We start from the raw sequence: 18939 nt of genomic DNA, 5'->3' as shown, positions 1-18939 counted from the left end.
CACAAAAGAGGGTGGTAGCGGTGGCAATCTTCTATTCCAGGTACTGTCTGAATATTCTAAAGAGGCATCTTGTGCCTGTAATTGCTGCTGCTTTTTTGCACCTGGCACGATGTGGTAAATGTCTTTGAGGTGGAGCTGGAGCACTGAAATTGCATATTCTAACTATCCAACACCTTTTTCTTTTTTAGAAACTATGAATTGTTAAATAGTTAATTATTTGAGACATCAGAAATAGAAAATAATGATGAAATAACAGAAGCAGCTTCTGATGGCTATTGTCCTTCTTTTCTTTTAGGCTCTCCGGTATTTGGCAGAATGCCGGGCCAACAGAGAAAAGATGAAAAGTGAACTGGGTATGATGCTGAGCTTACAAACTGTAATACAAAGGTAAGTCTGTAGAGGCTGCCAGATCTGAAAACAGACAGGCCATATTCTTTTGTGTAATAACAAGTTAATATCAAATAAAACTCTACTACCTGAATTTATGTAATGAATTTCATGACCGTATAGTATGCATTTGTTCCTCTTTTGATTTTATGGTTTAAAGCTATTACTAGTTTGAATTTTATTCAGTATAGCAGATCAATTAAATGTTAGTACACTACAAATGCCGAGTTGAAAGGAGCTTGCCTATTGAGGGAGGTTTCAGCTGCTCAGAGTTCTGTTCTATACAGTATAGGTTCTTGTATCGCTTTCATCACTGTAGCATCCAAGTGCCTTCCAGTAGTGAATTAAATGACTTGACTAACATGTGTCACTTGTGGTTCATTCTTTCCCTCGTAGCCTCCCCAGAGGGAGACTTGTGTGTGCAGTGTCATGTTTTGTTTGAGTGGGTTTTTGTGTACCTGCTGTTATGTTCTTGAGAAATCAAGGTTGAAATGTGCCTTGCACTTGAAGCAGAAGGTGGTGAAATTTGTGATAGTCCTTAATTTCTGTGGGAGTTAGTTCGTGGTCTTGGACCAACCTGTGGGATGGCTGTGTCTCCTGTACCGATTAGCTTTACCCTTATGGCAGAAAGTTCCATTGTGCCTCAGGAGCAGAGTTGTTGACCACTGTATTCATCCTAGAACTTTAGAGAATCTGTTAGATATGCTGGACCCATTGAAAGTTAATTTGTGCTGCAGAATTTGAACAGTCCTTATTTAAAAAGAAAAGAAATCAGAATAACCTTTAAGTTGTACAGGTGTCAAATCTCTCTCTTTTTGTGTGGAGGTGGGGGCGATTCTTTTATTATTAACAAGAATACTTCTATCTAGTTACTAAATCTCATTGTTGAGATATTTAGTAGTAGTCATCCACCTATTTCAGGAATACATTTGTAATCAGTGTAGTGAGTGAGTGTTCCCTCATATTCCCATATACCATTGTTATTTGCCTGGGAAGATATGATGCTATCTTAGTTGTTCAGAATGACATAGTTGAGCAGGACACCTTAATGTGATACTTTTGTGTCATATCAGAGTTATAAATATTAATATAAATGTTGAAGTTGTCAACAGTGATAATTCAGAAAGAGCTAGTGAAACATTTCCAGAAACTCTTGGAGAAAAATATTTGAGCCAACTGGTTGCATTTGTTTGAGAATATTCTAAATCTAAATTTCACTAAAATGAGCGACTCACAAGGTTGAATAATGGTTAGCTGAAACCACCCAGTTTTTTTCATATAAACCATTGGAAGTCTGTTATTAATACTCAACTGGTAAAATAGTCAAATGAATTATTTAGGCTTTAAACCAGTCTTGAGCTGTTAGGGATAGGATGAGAGAGACCTTTTTGCAGGGCAGGTTATGTCATATCTGCCTACTGTAGGGTATTTGCACCTTCCTCTGAAGCATCTGGCGCTGGCCACCATTGGACACAGGATACCGGACTAGATGAATTACAGGTCTGATCCATTATGACAATTTCCATGTTTTTGTAGTGGTAGTGTTCTTGGTTTTTGGTAGTATCATTACATGGGACAGATGCTGTACAAGACTCATACCATTTCCAAAATTGGTTGATCTTCAGCTCTAGAATTATATGAAATAACTGTATGAAGCTCATGGAGAAGGACTTTTCTGTAAAGGATGGAAAAATCATCTAATTAGTTAAGCTTTCAAAGTCCTGTCCTCATGAAGATCAGATTATTCCAGTTATAGTGAGGTATGTTACCTATCCCAAAAGAGAATAAAGGGTGTATTACTTTTTTCGAATTGGACCTTGTGCTGCCAGATTACAGCAAACTAACTTTTTATCAAAGTATAGAACAAACTGTAATATAGAGATTTTCAACGTGTCTCGTCCTGGGTCTGTGCATTGCATAGTACACCAAAGTTGTTGACATTTATTTATAAGGTTTAGGAACTTTGTCTGATGTGACCTCTTGTGGCATTAGTGAAATTATTAAGATCCAATTCTTTGTTGCTATTTAATAATTAGAAGAATTCACCACAAAGGAGTAACTGCAGTTCATATCCATAGGGACAGGAGTTGAGGAGTGTGGGGGAGAAGCATACAAAAAGGAACCAAGCAGGGAAAGAGAATTTTCAGTTTGTCTGGAAAATGTATGCTGGATGCTAAAACAATAAAAGTAAGAGAATGCCTACTGTTGTGTTTGATCTTCTTGTAATCTTAAAAATCAAATTTGGTATCTAAATAGTGGAAAATATGCAGATGTATGTGGAGTAGACTGTGTATATGTGGATCTACCAATTGAGAAATGTCAACAAACAGAACAAAAAAGGTCATGACTAAAAAAATTAATTTGGGGGAAAAATCTACTTTGAGGGGCAATCACTGATGAATAAGGCTAAGATTTTTTTCCTGATTATTTTTAGTAAAAATCACAAACAGGTCACAGGCAATCACAATAAATCTTGGATCCCGTGATTTGTCCGTTACTTTACTACAAATAACCAGGGGCAGATTTTTTTTTTTCTGGGTAGCCCTGTGGCAAGGCAAGGAAAATGATTTGGATCATTATAGCATTTGGAAATTGTATTATCATGAAAATTGAAATACAGAGCATCTTCAAACAAGGTTGCCTGTCATTGTCTCTCTCTTGTCAGGAATTGAAACTATAGTGTTGACACACAATGCTGAAGCCAAAGGTTTTTTTTTTCTATTGCCTGGAGAAATGTGGAGAAAGATAGTAGATGAAACATTATTTTGTCACCAAACTATGGTAGGCTTAGATGTAGGAAGAAAGGCCTAAAGAGGAAATAGATGGGTCTCTATCTTCTGCAGCTTTTACTTGGTGATATTGAGACTGTAACTCTGGGTATGTTTTCAGTTTCTTGGAAATTCTTTCTAATTTAAGGAAGTTCTCCCATCCTGCTAACAGCTGAAAATTTTAAAAAGTGAAAGAGATTACCTTGATCCCAGTGGCACAGGTGCTCCTTCATGAATTGGGTCAGAACGCCGCTAGAACTCTACATATTCCTTCCCCTAATCTCAGACCACTTGTTTCTGTGCACTCTCCTGCATCCAAATCTGCCTCTTCTTTCCTGCCCCCTCACTAAAGCTGTCAGATTGACTTGTGAATAGAAATATGCTAAACCAGAATTGGGTACCCCAGATAAGGGTCTTTCCATACTCCTTTTCAAAAATAAGACTTTTGTAGCATGCAATACAATCTTGACAGAATTCATGTCATGTCACAGCAACTGAGAACAATAATGTGCCATCCCAAATAGTCTGGAAATTCTGCAGGTAGGACTGAATGAAAGTTTTGATATCAGTATCCTTCAGGTTCAGGTATTTGTAGGCAGTGCCCCTTTGGCTTCTCATCACTGACATAAGGTTAGGCCCTCAATGTTGGGAGCCTGAACCTAATTCACTTTTTCATCTAAAAAAAGATTTGTAATTTCTCACCTACTGCCTTTTTACTTTCTCCTTTCCCCTAAATAACTCCCAACCCTCCCCTTTCAGTTTCCCAGTCTACCAGATTGCATCATTGGCAGAGCCAGGGGGCCAGGTTTGTTTTTTGTTTTGTTGTTTATTTAAAAGCAGCCACAAGGCTGCACACTCATTCTGCAGTTATAAATCCAACGGGTCTTGTTGGATGTGATATTTGTTCAGTGACCTGTGACCAATCTATTACTCTGATCAATACAAAGGTGTAGTCAGACTTCCAGCTCTCTTCTGCTTTCAGATGAATTGACACTCAGGTGCATGTGAGTTTTTTAGTTGTCTGAGTGACTACTACTCTGAAATTTGCATCAGAGACATCCAGACCACAGAAACACATTTCCTCATCATCTTCTGTTCCACGATCCCTCCACAACTCAGCAAATTAGTGTGTTCTGCAAACTTCCAAATCATTAATATCAATGGTTAAACATTTCTGAGTTCATAGATCATAGATTATCAGAGTTGGAAGGGACCTCAGGAGGTCATCTAGTCCAACCCCCTGTTCAAAGCAGGACCAACTAAATCCCCAAATCGCCCCTGAACTCACAACCCTGGGTTTAGCAGGCCAATGCTCAAACCACTGAGCTATCCCTCCAGTGGTTGGTTATTTATTTATATTGTAGTAACGCCTAGGAGCCCCCTTGTGTAGGTGCAAACATGGAACAAAAAGATGGTCACTTGTCCCAAAGAATTGACAATCTAAATAAGAGTTCATTTCAAGCTAGGGAAGTGCTCATCTGAAGAGAAACAGGAAATCTAACTCCTAGGAACTCTGAGAGGGCAAGAGAAATCTTGATTAGGATTGTACAGTCTACATTGGTATCAGTGGATCACAGAAAATGGGTAGAAAATATTTTTGCATGTGTGCACCCATGTGTGCTTGTGAGACATCCAAGTTTGCTTACTGTCATTCTTAGAAGTCTGTTTTATGCTTCACTTCACAAATTACGGGGCCCATAGAATTCTCTGCTCAGATTTTGAAGGTGTTTTTTTTTTTAATAATAGCCATTACATCTCAATTGTTAAGGTTATTCCACTGCTTAAACTGGCTAGTGTACTGATTCACTATTAATATTACGTCACAATTAAGGAACTGAAAAGGTGTTTTAGGTTCGCTATTATTTTGTTTTGCACTGTACATAATTGCTAGTCTCTTGCTAGCATAGAAATAATAGTAAATGTTGGGAACTAGAGTCATTCAGCTCTAGAGTCCTATGTCAGCAGAAACCCGAAATGTCAACTCAGTGGAATAGTAAAGACATGTTTGGGGTTTATTAGGTTCTTTCAGACTTACCTTGATTTGGAATATGTTTTATAAAGCTTTCTGGGATATTTCATAAGAAGTTTGTTATAAAATACTGCTTGTTGCAATAGCATATGGGAAATCCAGGTTAAACCTGCATGTTTTCGTAGAAAACTTTGAAGAACCATTGTATTTAGAAACACTTCTGTCTACATGTCCCATATTTTCTACATTCTTCTGTATTAGTAAGATTTGTATGAAAACAATATTTTAGCTCCTCTATTCCTGCTGATTGTTCTGTACTGTGGCTTGATTTTTCCACTCCCTTATGCTTGTGTAAATCAAGAGTAACTTCATTTTAATGGACTTAAATTAGCATAGTGAGATGAGAATCCAGCCCTTGTAGCCCTAATTCTTTGTGATGTTGTTCTTTCCTCAGCAACCAGTTGTGTTAACCAATTGGAAATCGAGGTCTTTTCAGGTGATGAATAAGCAGCTGGAGCAAACACTTTTAAATGAAAATCTTGTTTCCATTCAGTTTGTTTATTCTTTGTAGTGGTAGTGTCCTCAGCAGGACCAGGGCCCCCTTGTATAGCACATTATGCATATACATAGGAAGACATGATTCCTGTCCTGGAAAGCTTTAGCAATCTCTACCAAGTAGAGAGAGAGAGTGAGAGTGTGTGTATGTGTTTAAAATAATAACAATAATTAAAAAGAGGGGGAATGGAGAATTGTCTCAAAACAAAGTGTTTCAGAATTTTCCAGGAGGCATCAGCAGCTCTTTAATGTTACATACTGATGTAGTCATTGGCTTCATGGTGTGGGGAACTTAAGGTGTCTACTTGGACTTTATAAAAATGTTATTAGTAACTTCTAGAATTAATTAGGATTTATAGCCTACAAGAAAATATACTCATTTTGTGTTCAGAATAAAAGTAACTCTTGATGGACAGTAAAGATTAAAGGTCACAATTATTTCATAATCTTTATGAGCATCATAATGGTACTCTTTCAATATAACTGACGTATTTAAAAAAAAATACTGATGGGGAATCAATATACCAAATAGCTCTTATTACAGAATGGCAAATTGCTGAGAGTAAAATTCCAATTACTTAGCTAAAAGAGCTTTTCAAGATAGTCTTCCTTTGCCAGGGTCTCAGGTTTAACAAGCTGAACTAAATCCAGGGTATTAATCAGCTCTTCCAATTTATTACTTGCCTAAGACGATTAGGGCAATTAATATGTGTTTAATTACACAGAGCCCCTTGCAGATATGGTGAAATGCATGCACTTTTGTAATTCCTGACTTCTTATTCGATTTTAATTTTGGGTAGTCTTAATTACCTATAGTTTTTGAAAATTTAATTACTCTCTGGAACTGGCAAAGCTTAGATGTATTCTGTTTAGCTTAAAAAAAAAAGTAATTCACGTAATATTTGCTGCAACGGATACAGTAAGAGATGCAGAATCGCATCGGTTTTATTTATGTTCATTGTATAATGTCTTCCTCTTGATTTTGTGAGAAGGGGAGAACACTTGGGGGTAGGGAGGGAACACAGAGTAAAGTCCAAATACTAGTTGGTGATAAAGCAAAACTGTGCAGTGTTTGTGGGCATATACTAACAAACTGTTGCATTTTCTGTGTGGGAGCTTGCATGTTTGTAAATCTCCATCTTCAGTATTCTTGTGAATATAGAAATTGATGAAGCACCTGCTCTCTGAAATGCTTGACGCTGAAGTTTGGTAATTACAACATATCACCTTGCACAAGCATAATGTAGATGTGCAAACCCTATTCCAGGGGTTCTCAAACTGGGAGGTTGGGACCCCCCGGGGAATCATGAGGTTATTACATGGGGGATAACGAGTTGTCAGCCTCCACCCTAAACCCCGCTTTGCCTCCAGCATTTATAATGGTGTTAAATATATTAAAAAGTGTTTTTAATTTATAAGGGGCATCGCACTCAGAGGCTTGCTATATGAAAGGGGTCACCAGTACAAAAGTTTGAGAACCACTGCCCTATTCGTATTACTCTGCTTTTCTTGGTCCACACCCTAACCTGTTTGTTTGTCTCATCCACCTATTTGGGACAGAGATGATCATTTTCCACAATGGGAGACCCTGTCTAGTAGGCCTTTAGGTACTATCGCAACATAACTGTTAATATTAGTTGGTCAAAGCAAGGAGCTGGAAAGACACTCTGTATACTTGTTTGATCTTTAATTGGAACCAACTCTAGTAAGTCAAATTTTAGGCCTACTGATTACGGCAGGTATTGGATTAAAAAGAGTGTTTTTCAAGACTTAAAATGTAGTAGTGTTCCAAGCTAGTTGGCTCTCAGGCTGTCTGGGCATCATAGAGGACAGCAAACATGTTAGGCATTTCTGTGATGATCTGTCTCATAAACTGGCTCATTACGAGATTGTACTTGTAGATTGTTTTCAGGGAACAGGTGTGTGGTGATGTCTTCCAACCATCATGTTTTAGGTCTTCTGGCATGTCTTTTTCCATCATGCTTTCATTGGGTCAAAGTCAAAGATGATTCTTGCATGGAAGTTGGTAGACTTTCCAAGCAAATGATCTTACCACATTAGAGAACCTTGGGCGACTGAGAGCTGGACCTCTTTAGTTAGAAGATGGATCTCTTCATGTGGCTTAAATTTGAACCACGCAATGTTTTAAATCACTCAGAGATGCTTCATCTGAATAATGTCCAACTTCTTTTCGATCTTGACCACCGAAGCCTTTGTATTATTCTCAATTTTGTCCTCTGCTTATAAAAATCTTTAGTTTGCAAAGACGCTGTTGATGAAATGTCTGTTAACAAGGCTTTTGCAGTGCAGCTTTCAATTCTTTCTCGGTGTTATCCGTAACAGAGCTGAGGTAGGTGAAATTACCGGCACTCTCAACTGTGTGGTCACATGTTCAAAATTGCTGACCAAAAGAATTGTGGTTTTGCCCTAATTCATTTTCAGGCTGACTTTTGCTCATAGGCTTTTCACATGGTAAAGTGCCACAACCAGCTTGTCCATTGCTTCAACAACTAGCACTACATCATTGGCAAAATCAATGAGGGTAAGGCTCTTGTCATCCAGGGGTATGCCTAAAACGCATTTACTTAATGTCTAGTCAGGTATTCCCAGGATGCTGCTATTACTAGTCTCTGACCATAAGCAGAGTAACCTCATAAGACCTGAATTGAACAACTGTTTTGAAGAGTGAATCAAATACTTCTGTTTTTGTCAGCATTGTAGAGTAGATTTTATAGCTGGGCTGGTAAATAATAACAGTTTTGCAAAGCTAAAGTTCAGTTGCAAAATCACATGTTCTCTGTGATCAAAGCCCAGTGAAATGTCATGCAATATATGTGACATCAGTTTGTTCAGTATCTCTCATTGGAGACATAGGGAGTGTTTGTGTAATATTTCTTGTCAGTGTGCTATGTCTCTGCATTCAGTGCTCCTGCAGAACATACAAAAAATCACACTCTCTGCCGTAGCACATTTACAATTCAAGCAGACACATGACAGGACTAAAATTATATATGTAAAGCACTGAATAGCCAAGCAGTGAAGATTCCTGGTAGTGCAACAGGTGTTATGTTAATCCTAACAGTTCAGGGTTTGATAGCCAACTCTAGTAGGTTTCATGGGAGGAGTGTGGTTTTTGAGGAGGGATTTGAAAAAGAAAAGGATGGATGCATAAAAGGTAGACTGCAAGAGCAATCACATTAAAATGGTAGACGGTTGAAATTTTAGATCTTCATTTAATATCTTCATAAAGATTAAAAGAGGTTTATTTGTATTTGCAAGGATTATTATAACAGATCTGAGTTGCCTTCATTATTGTCCATATCTTGAATTATGCATCTCAAAATAAATGAAAAATTAGCAAGGTTTGAAACTGAGAGGTGATCACTGGGCAAAATCTGAAAATGAAACAGTTTGTGACGATCCCATGCCTATGGTCAAAACAGCTGTTGCTCAACCATTTTATCAAGCTGTATGATGCTAAATGAATAAAGGCTTTTTCTGTGATGGTTGCTGAAGAAAGTGGACATTATTCTTGTATTCACTTATTGGCAGAGAAAGGCTCATATTGTTTAGTTTGAGCTCTGTGCCTTCATATTTAAATGTAAAGAGGACTATAGAATTGCAAAATGGACTAGCAGCTTAAACATAATCCTTGGTCACAATCAAGGAATTTTGTGAAGTGGTTAAATATAATCTCAAAATAGAAAAGTGAGATTTTAAATTTATTGCGAGAGAGTACTAAATCTGAACTGGTATAATAGAAATAAACTTGTTGATGATTTCAATCTGCTGTTTTAGAAACTCGACTGACAAGGGCCAACCAGTAGCATTAATTTAGGGGATCTCCATGTAATTTGGAATTTTCAGTGTGTTCTTCAGCATTTAATCTTTCATTTTACATCACAACAAGTGTCTACCCCTTCTATCTGTGAAGTTTTCTTTCTACATGTAATCAATGTTATACGGTTTTCCCTAATCTTCAGGGACAGACTGAAGAAATAGTTTTGATGTATATGAACAATCCATTCATCTCTTTAATGTAAAAGCTGATACCAAACAATTTAAATAACTCTTTTAATTGCTGATCATATAAGAAACATCTTGCTAATGTGCTGAATTTAATGTCAAGATTCACTTTAAAAGGCATTCCAGGGAAAAGACTTATTTGTATCTCTAAAACCTGCATCCATTCTGTCTGTCTCTGTGGGGAGAAGGAAGGTTGTGCATTCAACATTGGAATGTGGAAGAGAAGGGAAGACTCATATAGATTGGCAGAGAGGAAGGTTTAATGACAGGAACACAGAGTGTCTTTAACACTAATTAAACCTTGCAGTCAGCCAATGTCAAATACATTATAGAAGTACAGTGTCCTTCCTTGGTAGCTGTTCAATTTACAAGACAAAATGCTGAGGCAGGTTCTTCGGCACTATTGCCAACGCAAAAAATCAGGAGTCAGGCTCACCGAAAATCATGAGATTATGTAAAGATAATAGATTTGGTGTTCTTTTTATTTGCCTTCAGCTTTTTGAGCCTTTAGGGTGAAATAGGGTCACATTTTGAAGCTTTCTTCACAGCCACAAGGGCTAAAAACTTATTTTTTCTTTAAGAATGAAGGCTGAAAACATCACATATCCACTTGACTCCAGGAGCTGGGGCTTTAAGAAAAACAATGATTATAATCAAAAACAACAAGGAGTCCTTGTGGCACCTTAGAGACTAACAAATTTATTTGGGCATAAGCTTTCGTGGGCTAAAATCCACTTCATCAGATGCATGGAGTGAAAAATACAGTAAGCAGAAAAAATATAATATATATGTGCCAGCAATCCCCTTCTGCCATATACAATGGCCAAACCAGACAGTCTCTATGCAAAAGAATAAATGGACACAAATCGGACATCAAGAATTTTAACATTCAAAAACCAGTAGGAGAGCACTTCAGTCTCCCTGGACACTCAATAACAGACTTAAAAGTGGCAATTCTTCAACAAAAAAATTTAAAAAACAGACTCCAATGAGAAACTACAGAAATGGAATTAATTTGCAAACTGGACACCATCAAATTAGGCCTGAATAAAGACTGGGAGTGGATAGGTCACTACAAAAAGTAATTTTCCCTCTGCTGATACTCACACCTTGTTGACAACTGTTGGAAATGGGCCACCTTGATTGCATTGGCCTAGTTAGCACTACAAAAGTAATTTTCCCTCCCTTGGTATTCACCCCTTGTAGTCAACTATTGAGAATAGACCACTTCCACCTTAATTGAATTGGCTTGTTAGCACTAACTCCCCACTTGGTAAGGCAACTCCAATCTTTTCATGTGCTATAGTATATATTCTGCTTACTGTATTTTTCACTCCATGCATCTGATGAAGTGGGTTTTAGCCCACGAAAGCTTATGCCCAAATAAATTTGTTAGTCTCTGTGGTGCCACAAGGACTCCTAGTTGTTTTTGCTGATACTGACTAACACGGCTACCACTCTGAAATAATTATCATGAGACTCATGACAAAATCATGAGTTGGCAACACTGCTTCTGTGATATGCTGACTTACAGAACAAAAATTGCCAAGATACTTTTTTAAAAAGGGGCAGCTGTTTTTTTTTTTTTTTTTTTTTTTTAGTGAATTTAGTACCCAGGAAAGGTGCCAGATTGATAGTGTTGGAGACCAAAGTCACTTATCTGTGAAAAAGGAACAACGCAGGCAGTTGGCAGTACAAGTTTCCCCACCCTTCCTTGCAAGTATTGTGCCTCCAACCCTAGCTTGTGAGGAGTATCTCCACATGTGATGCCAGTCTCCATGCCCCATTAATCCTTGGCCCCTTTTGTTGAGATGGCCAACAAAAGTGCCAGTTGTCGTGTTGGTTTTTATGAAGCAGATGCGGGTCCACTAGGAAGTGGACTGAGATCACTAATTTATTGTACACAACCCAGCAAATGATGATAGAAATGTTGTGTAAGGGCTTGTGTACATGGAGAAACAGACCAGAATAGCTATTGTGGTATTCTCGAATAGCTCCCCATGTGGACACTCAAATTATTCCAGAATAAAGTGATTTTTAATGTTGGAATAGAGAGTTTATAGTGAAATAATTATTCCTGAAAGAACACACTTTTATTCCTCAATAATGTGTACACACATTGAAGTATTCTGCAATAGTTATTCCAATCCATTTCCCCATGTAGAGAAGCCCGAAGTAACAACTTTGGACAAATTACAATGGTGACCTATTTTCATGCATTAGGGCCAAAAGGGAACATTGTGATCTTCTAGTCTAACCTCCTGCAGAGCACAGACCGTGGAACTTCCTGAAAATAATTCCTAGAGCATGGCTTTTAGAAAAACAGCCAATCTGAATTTTAAAATTGCCAGTGACACAGATTCCTCCATAACTGTCAGTAAATTGTTCCATTACCGTTCAATCCTCTGAGAATCATCCAGTCCACCGAGGGGTATAGAAGGTTTTTGAAGTTTTGGCTCATGTTCCATTCTCTATATCACTGGTTCTCAACCTGCAGGCTGCATGCGGCCCAATTACCTCACAGCTGTGGCCCAGCTGCGTGCTTAAAAAAATCAAAAATTTGCCTCTTTGGTCTGGCAGGGAGTGGGGCTGGCTTAGGGGGAGACAGCATCTTGCAGCCTGCACCAGTGCTCCTGCCATCAGAGGGCTGGTGAGTGCCATAGGGAGGACAGGGAGTGGAAGAGTGGGTCTGTGGGAAGGTTTCGGGGGCGCTGGGAGCTAAGGGTTTTCCAGGGTGTAACAGCACCCCCAGATTTTAGGTGAGGCTCTGCTCCTGGCCCCCCTTCTCGGATCCAGGCTGCTGGCCTGTGCCGGGTGCTCCGCTCTTGGCCTGGTGCCAGGGGTCCTGGCTGCCCCTCTGTGCACCGCAGCACTTGAGTCCCGGCTGCCCATCCCTGCATGGCAGGGTCCGGGGCCGGCTGCTGCCCAGCACCGCACAGCGGATTCCGGCCACTGGCTGGTGCTGCGCGCCGGGGTTCGGGGTCTGGCCGCCTGGCCCGTGCCCAGGGCTCCGTTCATGGCCCCACTCTGGGCGGGGGTGCTAGGCATAGGGGACTGTGGGCGGTTTTGGGTGGGGGAGGAGGGCGCTGTGGTTCTCAACCTGCAACCCACGTAACACATTGTGGACCACATATGCGGCCCACAATGATAAACAGGCTGAGAACCGCTGCTCTAGATCCATTCCCTTAGTCTTTTTGGCCAACCGTGAAGCTGGTAATGTGAGGTTTATCATAAAAGTACACATTGTGGTATCAATGTGGAAGTAGTTCTAGGAGCACTGAAACAGGAAATAATATTATTACCTAAACAATCTTCATTTTCAAGTACATTCTGTATATTGCATATCGGGGGGAGGGATAGCTCAGTGGTTTGAGCATTGGCCTGCTAAACCCAGGGTTGTGAGCTCAATCCTTGAAGGGGCCACTTAGGGATCTGGGGCAAAAATTAGTACTTGGTCCTGCTTAGTGAAGGCAGGGGGCTGGACTTGATGACCTTTCAGGGTCCCCTCTAGTTCTGTGAGGTGTGTGTGTGTGTGTGTATATGTTAATCATCTACCCATTTGAAAGTTTTCTAGATTGTAAAACTATTTGTCTCTCTTGCCTTACCACAAGTTTCTTCTTCTGGTAATTTTAAATTCTATGAGAGCAAGACTTTATTTTGTGGGAACTGAGCTCCAATTCAATGTTCCAGGAGCATGAAAACTTAAATGCGGAATCTGTTTCTGCATTTAACTCTTTCCAGAGTTTTCTACATTGAAAGTCTTTTTGAATAAATCCTAGCTACAGTATTTAGCCTAATAACTCCCAACATAAGCAAAAGTTACAACATACACATACAGATTCTAGTCCAGGCCTAAGAAAAGAGTCCAACCCCAGAGTGCCCAAATCTGTTTCATAGCTAAGGTCAGCAATTGGCAATGACATCACTTGTTTGTTAAAGAGTGAACTCTTGAAGGGTTTAAGCACCCAGGTCTAGCCCTTTCGTGAGTATCTTGATCAAATGCTTATGAATGATTGTTACTGTATGGAGGTAGGCATTGCTTATTATGTAGGATTTTTAGACATGTTTAGAGCAATCGTATAGATATCATTTGACCTTTGGATTTAATAAAGTAATTTATGGTTCAACTAGTTTTTGATGATATCCTGTATTGATAATATTAATTCCAGTGTCTGGATTCATATTGGTGACCTACAGGCAAAAGTCTCTGAAGCTCATTAGCAATGCCCAGAGGCATCCAGTGCCCTAATAAGTGCTACTATTACACCTACAGGAGTGAAGTTTTCTGGAAAGAATATTTATTAAATCAAGATCTGACCTTTCCAGAGCTTACCCAGGCAGGGTCTGCACACACCACCACCATCTCCCATACACTGCTTTCAGTCTTCTTCAAACATACCCTTATACATGCCCCCCCACCCTGTTCTTAAAAGCACTGCACTCATTAACCAAAATACACTAAAAACAAATATTAACTCAACATTCAAATATGTTTTGCAATGCAAAATCATTTCAAAAACTACACCGCTACCTCGATATAACACGACCCGATATAACACGAATTCGGATATAACACGGTAAAGCAGTGCTCCGGGGGGGTACCGGCGTCGACGGCGAGCACATCCGGGATCGATTTATCGCGTCTAGACCAGACACGATAAATTGATCCCAGAACATTGATTGCCTGCCGCCAGACCCGGAGGTAAGTGTAGACGTACCCTTAGATTCAACTGTCAGCTACTCCAGACTTGTCTCCAGGCCCTGGCTGGATTTGAATTACCAGATTTCTCAAATAACTGTCTCCATGCAGCGGTTCCAGACAAATCACAATTTTATTTTCTTGGCGAGCCTACTGATTCTGTGGAGGAATAATATGGAGTGTCTCCTATAGGGAATCTCAAACACTAGTAACTTTTGAGTTATGTAATTGCTCTCCAACAAGTGGTCCAGAAATAAATAACTTCTTTGCAGCCTAGCATACCTATTCCACTTGCTAATTCTCTATACAGGCTTCCTCATGGCAAGGTTTGAACAATTCTTTACCCACTGAAATCTTAGTCTTAGGACAAGAATTGAGTAAGATTTTTTTATTTTAATTTTCCCATCATAACTTACTCCTTTTAATTTACTCCCTCTACGCTTCTTAGATTTAATTGACCATGTTGCTGAGATCAACCCTCTTGAAAAGCTGCTCTTTACATTCCTGAGAGGCTCTTTCCCTTTGTAGAGTATCCTGATGGCTTGCAGGATGGCATCCATGTATCCACCTGATTTATTGCTGGGCACATGATAGCTCACCATCATGACTGAAGTCATAACTGGATCATTGATGAGTTGTGCTAAATTTGACGTCATGGCCCTCCCATATAGTGGCAGCCAGTTGTTCAGGGAACTTTTAGACTAGGACCTGAAGAAAATAAAAAGGTGAATAACATGCCTATCACATAGGAAAAGTTGGAAGCTTTCATTTTCAGTTCTTATTTTCATGCCCAGCCAGACTTCAGGTATACCTCCTCTTTTGATATACCAGAAAGAATAAGAAGCTCCTATTCCTATCAGGTCTGCGGTACTGCTTGTGGTGTCAATGTCCATCACCAGTCCTATAAAAAGTCATAAGAACATAAAAACAGCCATACTGGGTCAGCCAAAGGTCCATCTAGCCCAGTATCCTGTCTTCCGACAGTGGCCAATGCCAGGTGCCCCAGAGGGAATGAACAGAACAGGTAATCATCAAGTGATCCATCCCTGTCCCTTATTCCCAGCTTCTGGCAAACAGAGGTTAGGGACACCATTCCTGCCCATCCTGGCTAATAGCCATTGATGGGCATATCTTCCATGAATGTATTTATTTCTTTTTTGAACCCTATTTTAGTCTTGGCCTTCACAACATCCTTTTGACTATTTTAGTATCCTGAGTATACTTCAAATTGAAGACGTGCTTCTTTGCTTTCAACACTAGTGGAGGGTCATTTCTTAAGACAGAAGAGTTGGATCAGTTGTCAAAAGCAGTTACTTCCTGCATCTTTCCCTGCTGTCCTGCTTCCTTGTCTCCTGGAGAAGAAATCCAATATAAAGAGATTATTCAGTACCTGTTCAGCAATAGAGGCAATGATGAGAAACTCTCAGAATCCTGATCAATTTTGTTGATTGAAAAGAGATCTCAGAATGATTGTCCTATCTTACCTGTCTGTACTGGGCTAGCTTGATTATCACTTCAAAAGTTTTTTTTCTCTTACTTAATTGGCCTCTCAGAGTTGGTAAGACAACTCCCACCTGTTCATGCTCTCTGTATGTGTGTGTATATATATATCTCCTCAATATATGTTCCATTCTATATGCATCCGAAGAAGTGGGCTGTAGTCCATGAAAGCTTATGCTCTAATAAATTTGTTAGTCTCTAAGGTGCCACAAGTACTCCTGTTCTTTTTGCGGATACAGACTAACACGGCTGCTACTCTGAAACCTGTCCTATCTTAGAGTTCCATTTGGACCTCAGATGGAGTCCACCAATTCAGTGTCCTTAGCAATTATACCAAATAATATTTTAGCCTCCAAAATGCTTGCTTCCTTTTTACATAATCCCCAAGCTGCAGTAATACCTATGGTTTTGTCTTGCAAGTTGTCTTCAGTATTGTGCTCTGCCTTTTGGATTGTCATCTGTGCTGTAAGTTTTCACCAAGCTAATGTTAGTGACAAATCCATTTCTGGAAACAAGGGTTGGCAACTTTTCCTTATTTAGCTGATTGCCATCAACATGCCCTGGAGTATTCAATCTTGTGCACCTTAGTGCTGATCAAAACGATCCTACTGACTGAAACTATCTTGAACATAAGAATAGTGAAGCTTACGAGAAACTGGCCATCTGAAAATGAATAGGTTGAGAGACTGCTGGGTATACTTGATATACGCCTATATTTAAAGTGTATATAGAAAGATTTGTTATCCTATTATTTTAATAAAACAAAATTATAACCCTTATTTGAAGTGTTGTTTTATACATTTATATACATATATTTAACTGGAGAGTGCCTCTGTCAAGCATATTTATACAGTAGAACTCAGAGTTATGAGCACTAGTTACGACACCCCAATTGGAACCAGAAGTACACAATCAGATAGCTGCAGAGACACCCCCCCCCCGCCCCTACCCCAAAAGCAAATACAGTACTGTGTTAAATGTAAACTATTAAAAAAATAAAGGGAAAGCAGCATTCTTCTTCTGCATAGTAAAGTTTCAAAGCTGTATTATGTCAATATTCAGTTGTAAACTTTTGAAAGAACCCTAACTTTTTTTCAGAATTATGAACATTTCATATGTATGAACAACCTCCATTCCTGAGGTCTCTAATTACTGTATTTCAATATAAAAATACGCATTGTGATCCTCTGGAAATGCTGACTTCTGCCAAAACACACACTTTCCCAAATGTTGTTTGGAAAGACTCGTGAGGTTCATTGTAAGAATGGGTTTCTCCAAATGTATTGAGAGAACGCTTTACTGAGTCCTTTCATATTATATATTTCTTTACTGATTTCAGTTGAAGCATTCAATGATAAAAGGGCAGGTTAAATGTGAGGTTTTTATATCAACGCTTCAGACTTTTCAGTAAGATTCCTCAGACCATATGTAACATGGATTGTAAATCGACCTGTGCAGAAACCACACTTGTTAGCTCTCATTTTAGGGTTAAGACAGTAATTCAGTCGGTTCAGTACTATGAACGTAAACAGCTTCCCTGGGACTGATAGCAGGTGCTGTTTTCCATGAATATATAAACTCATGGAGTAGCAAAGGAGGGGTTACATTAAATGAAACTTACCTTTAAAATGTTAGGATACAGACACTTTCCATTTGGAATAGCTTTGATTACCATAAGTTATCCCATTGACAACAGTGTTTGTAGGATCCGTTACTTGCTCTGTATATCAAATTTACTCACTAACCTCTTAAATATTTGTGTGTGTCATGGGGTAGATACACCCCAATACCAGGTGACAGGTTGCGTGCGACAAATAATGGGTTACAGCTCAAGTGGCTAGAGTAGATACTGCTGTCCTAGCCTATAAAGCAAGGCAGCGTGGCCTCGTGGGCAGAGCCCTTGGGGCTGCCCTGGCCCGCAGGGCTGTGTGGCTTCGTGCCTGCACCCTGAGGTAGCTATGGGGCGGGGTAGGGGGACCCTGGCCCACCCTTCTCCACCAGGTCCTGACCCAGGGCCCTGTGAAACCAGGAGTCTGCAGTTCGGCTCAGTTTCCTATTTTAACAGTTGTGTTCTCATGGTTGCTTCCTACTCTGGGGGTGTCAGCCTTCCGATTCACTCTCATCCTCTAGGGTCTAGTGGTTCCGCCGTTGATCCCAGCAGCTTGACCTCCATGATCTGTAGCCCCTGCAACTCCCTGGCAGGAGCCTGCAGTATGCGTCCACTCTCCTCAGCCAGCCTAGACTGAACTAGACCACTCCCTTTTATATCCTGTCTCCTGATTGAGCATGCCCAGCAGAGGTAAGTGGGTGTGGCCTCTTCGGCCCACAGTGCGGTTAACCCGAGCGGGGTCAGTGCGGGGTAGGTACACCCTGTCACACACCCTATCCCTCAAGCAAGGACCCAGCAAGGGTCCTTCTCCTTCATCCTCCCCTCCCATTCAGGAAAAGCAGTCTGCATTAGCATGAGCTCTACCTATATGGTGTAGTACACTGAACTTGTAGTGCTGGAGGAAGAGGTTGATCACCACATAATCTGGATATTCGAGTCCTTCATGGTGTTGATCCAACGGAAAGGTGCATGGTCTGTGATGAGGCGGAAGGAGCCCCCTACTAGGTAATACCTTAGGGCCTCAATCGCCCACTTCACTGCTAAGCCCTCTTTCTCAATGGTGGCATATTTAGTCTCCCTGGGGAACGGCTTCCGGCTCAGGTAGAGCATGGGGCGTTCCTCCCCATCCAGCTCCTGTGCCAATAAGGCCTCAAACCCCACTTCTGAGGCGTCTGTCTGTAGAATGAATGGCTTTGAAAAATCTGGGTGAAATAGATACACCCCATCACAATGTGAAAGATAAGAACCCTGTGATGAACTGTACAAATTCAGTTGAGCACATACACCAGGGGCGGGCAACCTTTTTGGCCTGACGGCCGCATCAGATTTCTGAAATTGTATGGAGGGCTGGTTAGGGGAGGCTGTACCTCCCCAAACAGCCAGGTGTGGCCCCATCCAACACCCCTGTTCCCTGATGCCCCCCCCC

At 40.2% G+C, this 18939-nt stretch overlaps 1 protein-coding gene across 4 annotated transcripts in view; it reads left to right on the top strand.

The window, feature by feature from the left end:
• The window catches only part of ARMC1 (armadillo repeat containing 1), a 46392-nt gene that overhangs the window by 14807 nt on the left and 12646 nt on the right, over nt 1-18939 (top strand). For all 4 annotated transcript variants that reach the window (XM_034763000.1, XM_034762999.1, XM_034763001.1 and 1 more), the window contains one exon: nt 296-387. In XM_034763000.1, coding sequence (XP_034618891.1) covers nt 296-387 — 92 coding nt within the window. The remainder of the gene's footprint in view (nt 1-295; nt 388-18939) is intronic.

Source organism: Trachemys scripta, chromosome 2, assembly GCF_013100865.1.
Source record: "Trachemys scripta elegans isolate TJP31775 chromosome 2, CAS_Tse_1.0, whole genome shotgun sequence".
Taxonomy (NCBI): Eukaryota; Metazoa; Chordata; order Testudines; family Emydidae; genus Trachemys; species Trachemys scripta.
This window is presented reverse-complemented; position numbering and strand designations above follow the sequence as displayed.